The 11,766-nt window shown below is 32.3% G+C and overlaps 1 protein-coding gene across 2 annotated transcripts in view; it reads left to right on the top strand.

The window, feature by feature from the left end:
• Positions 1–502: 502 nt before the first annotated feature.
• Positions 503–11,766, top strand: part of LOC129756044 (uncharacterized) — a 53,689-nt gene continuing 42,425 nt past the window's right edge. For both annotated transcript variants that reach the window (XM_055752797.1, XM_055752798.1), the window contains exon 1: positions 503–2,234. In XM_055752797.1, coding sequence (XP_055608772.1) covers positions 513–1,838 — 1,326 coding nt within the window. In that variant the 5' untranslated portion in view covers positions 503–512 and the 3' untranslated portion in view covers positions 1,839–2,234. The remainder of the gene's footprint in view (positions 2,235–11,766) is intronic.

Below are 11,766 nucleotides of genomic sequence, written 5' to 3'. Positions count from 1 at the left end.
TGAAAAAATTATAAACTTATACAATAGAAAAAATGAGAAAATCATACCTAGAAGTTACCCAACTTTTGAACCAAATTCAACAGTATTTGAAAAAACATTCGATAGAATAAAAAGAGAAAGTAGATACAAACCAATTATTGTAAAAGAAAATCATGATTCATACATAATTGATAGTAGAGATAGAAAAATTCATAAGGTAAATTTACGAAAAAAATAATGATTCATATCTTCTTTTCTTTTTATTTACAGAATATTAGGTGTATTAAGCACAATTATATTACAAATATATTCTATCCTTCAAATACACGATCTTTCAAATAATCCACTAGCAATAATCCCTTTAGGACAGGCAAAGATTAAAACAGGTTATTTCAGAATATTACACCCAATTGATTTGATACAAATAGAAAACACAATAAACAATGTAAATCGAGAAATTCAAAACAAAATGATTAAAAATCCTTTAAATGATTTGATTCTGATAAAAAAATTATAAATTATACGAAACATTCATGAAATTGAAGCCGTTTAGTTCAAGCAGACCAAAACGATGGGATAGCATCGGCAAAACTTGGAAATGGATAGCAGGTACCCCAGACGCAGATGACTTGAAGATGATCAACACCAGCATCAACTCCTTGGTACTCCAGAATAATCAACAAGTATTAATCAACGAAGAAATTGGAAAACGAATTCAGGATATAACAGCAATCACCAACCAAGTTCTGAAAGCTGAAAAAGAGAGAACGAAGAACCGATCTTTGGAATTTAATCAACTCATAATGTTATCAAACCTTGATTCACTACAAGATCAAGTCGAGACATTGGAAGAAGCGGTTTTAATGGCAAAACATGGAATTCCCTGTAGTAAGTTATTAACGATACACAATTTTAATAACATTGCTACTTATCTAGCCAAATATGATATGTTTATATCATCATTTGAAGAATTATTATCAAAAGCCAAAGCACAAGTTATGATGAACACAACACATATTCATTATATCTTAAAGATTCCGCAATTATCAATCAATACTTATGAACACATCTATGTTGATTCGATAATTAAGAATGACAAAAGAATTTCCATAAAGCAAAATTATTACTTACGAAATTTATCTCATATTTATGAATTGAAACATTCTTGTTCAAATGAAGCAGAATATTTCTTATGTGAGAATCAAGACATTGATATTCCACCACATTGCATAAAGGAATTAATATTTGGACAACATACAAATTGCACCTTTGAACGAGTCTATTCAAAAGGATTAATAAAAAGAATAACGGATGCAACAATTTTGATTAATGATGCAGTTATCGAAATAACATCAAATTGTAGCAATAACAATCATATTCTTAATGGATCATTTTTAATCCAATTTGAACAGTGCAATTTAAGAATAAATGGAGAATTATATTCGAATTATGAGATGACATTACCAAATAATCCTTATCATCCAACAACAGGATTATTAGTGAACGAGATAGGAATAATTGACTCACCAACCCCGGAGTACTTGACGAATTTAACATTATCTCACCGTGCAAAAATGGATTTCATCGAACTACAGAACCAGTCATTGGAATGGAAATTCAACCTATTTGGATCATTCACCGGAACATTGGTAACGATAACTATAATTTATTTTGCCATTCGTTTAGTTCTTTCTAGAAGGAATTCGCTTCAAATAAACATCAAGCCTGAGAAGATAGACGAAACAGCATTGACAGAAATATCAACAGAGCCTGAGTCTTCAACAAAACAGTTGTCGGAGGAAAAACAAAACGAGATTGAAAAATTCCTGAATGTATCAACACCTTATCGAAACATTTGAGCTTCTGGAAGAAGTCACTTAAGAAGGGAGGAGTTACGTCAACACCATCCAGACGGTCAACGATAGTAAAACAAAAACAGATGTGGCCTCGACTGATTGATTGGAATGCGGCGTGGCGAGCTTCATTAGAATTAAATTATTTTAAACACAAGTGTTTCGGCTAATTGAATTGATAGGAAAGAACCATATGTTCTTTATGTCTAGAAAGACCATATGTTCTTTGTATTAGAATTGTATAAAAAGGGATTAGCAATTGGTAGTAACTTTAGAATCAGTTCAGGTACAGTCAGAGTTAGTTCAGACTTAGGAGTGGTTCTCATAATTGTATGTTGGGTTATTAAGAATAAAATATATTTTTTTATTCAAACCTAGCGTGCAATTATTAATTCCAGCGTGGTAAGTAGGCCTGTGCCTTTCTTTCTCAAAATATACTTTCCTATGACTTCGAATGATGTTTTTTTTTCATTTTTATTGTACCGTCAAATGGAGTATCATGCAACAGCGGGGTTAGTTGCAACATTTATATAACACCACACTGAATCAATTTTTAAATTAATGTATTGTATAAAGTTATCTTTTAAAACGAAGATAATGTAATTTCTCGCATCTTAAGCTAGTTTTTCAAAGTTTTTTAAAGTTTTTTTTTATTTTGAAAAATCCAGCAATGAATGTACAAATTTTAACATTTTTTATGCCGTAAAAAACTTTTCCCAGTATGACGGATTGGCTTGATAATATTACATACAAACTTTTTATTAGTTTCCTCATGCTATACCAACACTGTTGATGTAAAAATATTTTTCGAACAAACACTCAATTTTTTTAAATTTTTTTTTATAATTCAGTTAGATGTCTGGGGTAATATGCAACAAAATGCAAATCAAAGAAACATATTGTAAATCTTGTTTCCTTGTGCTGGAATATGCATCCCGCGTTTGAATACATTGAAATTTCATTCATCCAAACATTTACTTTTATGATTTCAGCTTGAAGAATTTTTCGTATTATTATTAAACCCCCAAATGTATGCAGCATACTTATATTCAGAGAAAATGTGAAAACTCGTTTTAAAAAAACAAAGAATTACTGCATTTGGTATTTTCATGCTGATCTTTAAGGCATCGCAAATATATTTTAAACTATAAATTTTAAAACGTGTTCATAAGATTTTTTATTAAGAGCAATGTTTGTTGCAATTTACCCCATTTTCTGAGGAGGGTGAAAATCGCATGTTTTTAGAAAATTAAATATAACTAAAGAAACCAATAATTTTTCTTACTACGCCAATTTGATGTCCCATCATCCTTAAAATTTTTGATGCATAAGGGGTAGGATTAACTGTGAACATAAGTTTTTTAGAAGCCATTGAAGTTGAAAATTGTTGCATGTTGCCCCAGTTGACGGTAGCAAATAAACTTTTCCATCATGATTAGTTGAAAAGTTCACAAAAAGGACTATTGTTCCTAGAAAAAGAAGTTTCATTATTAATTTATTATTTATTATTAATGGATTCTGCGTGGAATTTGTTATTTTGCATGGTTAACATATATATGATAACTAGCTGATCCCATACGAACTCCGTTTCGCTTTCAATTCGGAATATATCATGAACAGTTTGTATGAAAGTCAATTGCCAAGCATTTTCCTGATGGATTTTCGAATTCATTGTTAAGCAATAATTGCGAAAGTATTGGACGATCTCTTTTTCTGTCATCTGCTGCTAAATTTGAAATCAGGAATCAATTCACCGTGCCAAAGAAAACCCCGTGTATAAATTTTGACTCGATTGCTGCATAACAACGCAATTATTGCAAAAAAAATTAAACACCTTTCGGTGACCTCTTATACAATCTTTGATATCAAAAATCGATTGCCCTTCCCTCAAAATTCCCTTGTGCAAATTTTCAAAGCAATCCCATGCATTATAACGTCAATATTGCTAAAACAGTGAAACATTAATTAATATTGACGACCCCTTTAGTCGACCCCTTGCAAAACATTTGACATCTGAAATCGATTGCCCGTCTTTGAAAACTACCGTGCTTAAATTTTCATCTCAATCCCATATATAATAACGACGATAATTTCAAAAATATTGAAAGGTTACTATGGACGACCCTCTGTGCCGACCCCTTGCACTGAATTTAATACCTGAAATCGATTGCTCATCCCTCAAGACTCTCGTGTACCAATTTTCATCTGAATCCGATGTATAATAACGACAATATCGCATTAACAGTGAATAGTCAATATGGACGACCCCTTTGGCCGACCCCTGATTTTAATTTGGATAAGTAAAATCAATTGTTTGTCACTAATAACTCCTATGTGCAAATTTTCATTCCAATCCGATGCATAAAAACGTCAATATCAGAAAGATATTGAAAAGTTAATATGGACGACCCCTTTTGCCGGCCCCTTACACAAATTTTGATACCTCAAATCGATTGCACGTCACTCAAAACTATCGTGTGCAAATTTTCATTTGAATACGATGTATAATAACGTCAATATCGCCAAAACAGCGAACAGTTAATATGGACGACCCCTTTGGCTGACCCCTTACACAAATTTTGAAACCTGAAATCGATTGCTCGTCTTTCAAAATACTCATGTGCAAATTTTCAACACAATCCGATGTATAATAACGCCAATATCGCAAAAACATTAATCAGTGGATATGGACGACCCCTTTGGCCGACCCCTGACCCTAAATTTGATAACTGTAATCGATTGCTCGTCTCTCAAAACACTCATGTGCAAATTTTCATCACAATCCGACGGAAAATAACGTCAATAACGTGAAAACAATATTTGTCTTGTATGGACGACCCCCTTCAGAAGGGGTCGTCCAAAAATCTAAAAACATTTTTCATCATTCCTGGTCCTAATGAGCAACCATGCCGAATTTCAGATCTCTAGCTCTTAAGACGGCTGAGTCTATAGAGGACAAACAAACAAACAAACAAACAAACAAACATACAGATAATTGCTTTTTATATATATAGATATATGGTAAACCAGCCTGCGCAGTCTGATGAAACTACAGCTTAGCGTTTTGACACTTAGTAGGGGCTTGTGATATAGCTCAGTTGGCAAGTCAGTTGCTTTCTGAGCCGATGTCCGTGAGTTCGAGCCCAAGAGTAAACATCGATAACAGTTGTACCAGATAAGTTTTTCAATGACTTGTCCGCCAACTTCATCGTTGATATAAGTCGCGAATGACATAAAGATGTTAAAACGACTATAATCGAAACAAAAAAAAAAAAAGTTTTTACACTCGTATGCACTTTCGGAAGACTATAAATGGTTTGTTGTATTTTACTAACTTCCCACAAATTTTAACTAAAATCAATCATATCAAAATTGGGGCAGAATGCCCACAATACGTTCAAATATTAAAACAAAATTTCATTCTTTTTATTTGCTGACTCCCAAATTACGATAACAATGCATAATTGTACAAATTTCGTCCTTGCTCGAGTTAAAAAGGTGCACCAATATTCGATTCGAAAAAGATATCCGCCGCCATGTTTGCCGCAATATCAGTCAAGAAAATAAATTTCGTTGCCTACCTGAAGGCGTTTTACCTATAGGGTTGTACAAAAGTGTTTTTGAAAAGCGAAATTTCCGATAATTTTAGCAATAATTAAAGATTTTTTTCCACAGTGTGGTTGTTTTATAAAAAATACGAAGAACATGTATTTAAACATTGATGTTACAATTATTACATTTCATATAATCATTGTTCTTTTCTAAAAACGCGCGTCATAATTAAACGCTTTTAAAACCGCAGTATTTTATCATGTTTGGTGAGGTTTATCAGCTTAACACCGAACTTTACTATCCCTTCGAATATTCCAGCTAAGAATTTTCAACCCCAGACTTTTCGCTTTTCAATAGTAGAAGAATATTCTAAGGAAATTTTTTACATATCTTGTAAGTTAAACATCTTCCAGAAAATTGGCTTTAGTTGAATAACTTTTAACATCTTCGTTTTTGATTATATAAACGTTCCTCCGAACGTTCTTCCGAACGTTCCTCTTTTGGGGAAAAAAATCTTGATGTTCTCTTTTTGGTGCTGCAGGATATGGTAACCCTTCTCTGGACTCAATTATTTCCTAAACACAAAAAAAAGTCTGTCCCAGCCGTTAGCGTTCTATTAATTTCAAAATTTTAATACACCGCATCATCGGACCAAGAGCTGATAGACAAAATCTGGCAAATAGCTCGAATTCAAGACGCCAAAATAATACAAAAACAGTTACTAAATCATAAGCATCAAAAGTTTCCTAATTTAATGCCACTGATGTAGAGCATGTAATTGCTCCCACCATGAACAGATCAAAAGCTTTCTATTTATGTGTCGCAAGTTAGAATCTGATCATTTTGATTTTCCGGATTTCGGAACCGGCCAGATTGGCCGTGGCTAGGTCCAGATGGTCCCGAACCACTTTTCCTATCAATTCCCATCATGTACAGGCCAAGAGCTTTCTAATGATGTGTCGCAAGTTAAAATCTGATCATTTTTATTTTTCGGATTCCGGAACCGGCCAGATTGGCCAGTCCACACGGCAAAGTCAGCAAGGAACCGTTTTGACTGTCGCGACTGTCATTTTAATAACATTTTAATTGATTTTGATGAATGTTACGATTACATTCTGTGACATTCAAAATGTTAAATGTCGCCATAACATTTGCCATTATGAATGTCATCGAAGCAACGACCGACATTCATCAGCTTATCGTAACATTTTTTCCCATGACTATGTCAGTCTCGATGCAAGTTGTGACATTCGTCCCAAATGTTATTTGACATTTTTTCGAAGGAATTTCTTAGCGATGACATTCACAAAATTCAAAAAGGACATGACTGCGACAGTCGTTTTCGTACTGATGAATGTCGCTCTAGGCTTCAGAAAAATGTCGAATGACATTCGGACAGTTATCATCCCTGATGAAGATTTTAACACAATACTTCATACGGAACCTTATCTGTATGGTATCCGTGTATGGCAAAACTTAAAAAATGCCTCCCTTAAGGGGGGGGGTAGGGTCTAACGGGTATAAAAAAAAACACCATTTTCACGATTTTTTTCTAGAGCTATCGTTCAAACAAATGTATTCAAATTTTTTGCATTATACAAAGCATTGTTAAAAGAACATTAAGTAATTTTTTCGTAGAAAAATATTGAAAAATGAGCCGGTGACGGAGCACTTTCGAGGATGCCTTTTAGAAAACAGGATTTGCGGTGGACACTGTATCTCAGCACAGAATCATCTGAAATCAAAAAATCAGAGCAAAATATTTGTAATAGATGTTTTTCTGGACCCCAACGTTTTTATTTAACTTAAAAAAATTTTTATAAAATTTTTGTGGCTGTTTGAAGTAAAAACTACGATTTTTCACAAAAAAATCCGCCATTTTTCACCTGTAAAATCTCCCCAAAGTAAAAAAAACAAAAAAACAAAAACGTTGGGGTCTGGTATTTTATATGTAGAAAATATGTTCCAAATTTGAAAAGAATCGGATAAGTAGTTTTCAAATGACGATGTCCACGGACTTTAAAAATGTGCTTTCGAGAAAAACGCGTTTGAAGTTTCTGCTCTTGCTTTCTTGCAGTATTAGATAGGAGGAGATAAAGGCCTATAACTTCTACACTTTTGCTTCAATTGACTTGAAAATTTGACACAACATTCTTGAAATGTTTTACAATAAGAAAACAAAAAAATAAAAAAATCGATTTTTTGAAAGTGTTAGACCCTACCCCCCCCCCCTTAAGCGGACCACAGACTACACAACATTTGTACAAATGCGATGAAATTCGATGAAATTTTGTCGCTGTGAGCACGATTTGCATCGTGTATGGCACTGCTTGAATGAGCGCCTAAACGGTTGGAGTAAAATCGGTCGGGATCGAAATATTTTGTACAAATGAGCCTCCCAGCCGGGGTGGAGATGGTTTTTTTTTTGTTGCTGTTGCTGTTTTCGCCAGCAATCGTTTGTGTTCGCGTGAAATATGTTTGTATCGTGTGTAGGCGAGCATAGATCAAACAACCGTCGTGGAATCATATAATTTAAACAGGCCAATTTGTGTAGTCTATGGCCCGCTTTATGTAATTAATTTGTACAAATATGTTTCGAGACTACAAAAAACCGAAACAAACCACCGAAAAACCAATCGGCCCTTAAAGTTCCATTAAAATGCGACATAAATTGACTTTTTTCCAAATATCTGTATATCTGTTTTTCCCCACATTTGGCAAAATTAATCAAAAAAAATACACCGAAATGCCTCAAAGATCCATAAAAATATCATCGTATTGCTAAACAATCCAAAATATATAAAAACTTTTATTAAAAAAACCACAAATATGCCTAACTATTTCAATAGATTGCCGTTTAAAAGCTTTAAACACTAAACGTATCTGAAAACGATTACATTTTCAAAGGTGATTGAAAGTGTAAAAGAAACATGAGATGTTGTAGGTTCAAGATCTCTTTTTCGAGAGATTCATAATATTTACGGATTATGTTCTTTCTTTCTTTGATATCTCATGTTTCACTTATACTTCCCATAACCTTTGAAAATGTAACTAAACAACAAAAAAACAAAGTTTTAAAAAATATAAGAAATTGCGATAGAAATAAAATAAGTGACAAATGTGCGACAAATCTGTCACAAAACTCCCCAAATTTAGAATAAAAAAAATAGTCCTAACAAAACTCTTTAAAATGTTATTGACAAAAAATTAAAAAAAAAATGCACAAAAAACACAAATCCTTACAAAAAGACATACACCGTCTTAGCCGATTTAGGCTCTACAGACTGAATAAATGACGCGGACAACTTAAGAATAACATTCAATACCCAGTACCAAGATGGGAATCAAACCCATGCCATCAGTGGACCAGCGATTTTAATTCCAAAAGATGTATGTGTATGTAGATAATCCACCATGGGTGCACGGATTCACCGCAGTTTCGTCAACGTATGCGCTAAATTGCATTCTTTAGATTATAATTTCGGCCAATCTTCAATGCAAATTAGCACATACCCGACACCATGGCTTCGTGTGAACTGTCATGTAATGAATGAATTTCGTGTATGTGTATGTCTTATTTGTAGAACGAGCAAACAGTTTCGCAACCGTATAAAATTCATAACATTCTCAGTGTTATGAATCTTCGACAGGTATTCCGCATGCGTGTAGATACCTGCCCAGCTGGCAACTGATTGAACGTTCTTATATCATATAATCAATGAATGAAATAGTTATACAACAGAATAACCTCACCTTTATACCCAACTTACCTCAAGACACACTAAGCTTACCTTTAGCTGTAACCGACCTTAATCAGTATCATAGCCATATTTATTTCCATCCAATCTAAAATAAACAATTTTTGAAGTATTAAAAAATTGCGAAGCAAAATATTTGAAACAAAATATTGAAAATGATAGATTCATTTGAAGTACAAAAAACTAAGAACAGTAAACATGACCATGTCCTACTAACAATAATTCAAGAAAATTGTATTGTTAAAATAAATGAATAAAAAAATTGTAATAATAAATGTTTACATTATGTTGGCGATTCACATGCTGTAGGAACGAAACAATTAAATTACATGAAATTAGACGTTAATTGCGATATAAATAAATAGTAAACAGTGAGATTCGAGGAAATAGAATCTGCACAATTTCAAAGTATACCAATAACTGAAACTGTAAATTCCATGAATATCTGAAAATAGAAGAATCCGTTGCTGAGGTGAATATTTCAGGCGATGTCCAAGTCGATAGCTGGAAATTGGATAAATCACCATATTCCATCATGAACAATTAAAGAAAAAACTCCAACAACAAGCCATACAAAACCAAGCTCGAACTCACATAGGGGGGACTCAAATTAGCGTCCCAGTTTTTTTGCAAAATGAAGATCCATATCGATGTTCCCAAAATACTGTATGTAAAACAAACTCAATTTGCCGCTGCATCTAGAAAAGCCCAGTGAGGACTTGAATTGATTGTTAAAATAGTAAAAATATTAAGGCCAGGATATTTTGTCGATCAAGTCTGTTTCAGATAAAAAATATTTGATACAATGAAAATATATTTGTATATAAAATAAATATATTTTTTTTATAAAGTGTGATGTCTTCAGATTACCTGTAAGAAATATGATTTAAATATTATGATAAATTAGACTGAAACTAAAATTAAAATAGTTAAGTCCAAGAATAATGTACATACAAGCGCTTTAGATCGATGAAACAAAAAAAATAAGTTATCCAAACGAAGTCATCTGGAAAAAAGTTAAGTGTTTGAGTATTAACACGAATACGTACAATTCAAAGCTTCGTATACTTAAAAATCAAAACAGATTAATAAAACAGTGTTATTGAGTTTTTTTTAAACAACAAAATAAATTTTTTTTTAAATAACGAAACAACAGAATAAAATATATGAATTAATGTATACAATACGAGATAAATAATTGCTATAAGAAAAATATGCTATAATGATGCTATAGAAGAAAGTGGTACAAAGTTTGCGAAATAAAGCAAGTTAAAAAAAATTTTAAATAATAAAGATAACGCACAAATTTAGATTTAATTTTAGGAAATTTTCTTCACTCTGTATCAATAAATGCTTGTATTTTATCTTCTTAATGCAAAAATTATTAAAATGACGTATTTTATACTTTGTGAATTTCGTTAAAAACCTAATTACAAACTTTAAAGGTACTCAAAAAAAATAATTTCAAAGTCATATTTACATTTAAAAAGTTTGTCTAGATGAGCAACACTACTTTTATAGAATACTCCATTCAGTACATCAAAAACCAGTTTTCATAAGTTTCATTAATCAACTTATCACATGGCTAAATTTATTTTGATTAGTTGAGTTGCTTGTCTATGAAAATTGCATCTATAATTTCTATAAGAATTGTCGAAGTATGTTTCTGAGGAATTTATGAATAGTTGAACGAACTAAAGCCCATGATGAATGAAATGGTTTAACCCTTCATTTCATGATTTTTTATTTTTTCTTTAAAAAATTCTCAATTGTGCGCAACGATGAGTACATGAAGGGAAAAATAATGAAAAAATATAATTTTCACACATTTCGAGTATATAGCCAAAACATTAATTGTTGCAAATTTGCAACAACATGAAATGGTTATACCTTTTTGTTCCTCACACAAGGCAGCTAGAAATAAATGTTCACTCTTAGTTTATCTTGCACTAACCATAGTTTTAGCTCAAAAACTTCGTAAACCTAGTGTGTGGACACCATTTAGCTGGGGGTAGAACCTTTGTATGCTGATTATCCACCATGGGTGCACGGATTCACTGCAGTTCCTACCTAAGTATGTGCTTACATGCATTATTGAGATTAATTAGATTGACAAATCTCCAGTTCATTTTCAGTAACTTCATTTTTTGTGAAAGATTTTATGTGGTTTTATGATCTTCGTGTTCATGGTTCTTAAGCGCAATATACAACAATCTTAAAAAAAAGTTCATTCTCGGCTGACAACAACGAATTATAAAACCATTATAACAGAAAAAGTGATTGTTGTACATGGTACACTTATTTGCAAAGAACCAAGTAACTTGAAAATCAGGGAATACAAATTGTTGAGAAACAATTTGCATTGTTTATTGAAACACCAATAATAAAAAAAAACAAAAGAACAATATTTTCAATATTCTTAATAAAAAAAATCGATGGATAAAATACCTTCAAAATGTACTCATATAACTTTTGTTAATTTTTTTTAAATCACAGGTTTATTTATTAAGCAATTTACTTATAAGTTTCATTTTGCTGAGTGAATCACTATTTAATCCATGTTAGTAGAGGAAGGAGCCGTAATAGTTGCGGTGACTCAACTGTTAGCTTTGATTCTAATTTGG

Source organism: Uranotaenia lowii, chromosome 3 (assembly GCF_029784155.1).
Source record: "Uranotaenia lowii strain MFRU-FL chromosome 3, ASM2978415v1, whole genome shotgun sequence".
Lineage (NCBI taxonomy): Eukaryota > Metazoa > Arthropoda > Insecta > Diptera > Culicidae > Uranotaenia > Uranotaenia lowii.
This window is presented reverse-complemented; position numbering and strand designations above follow the sequence as displayed.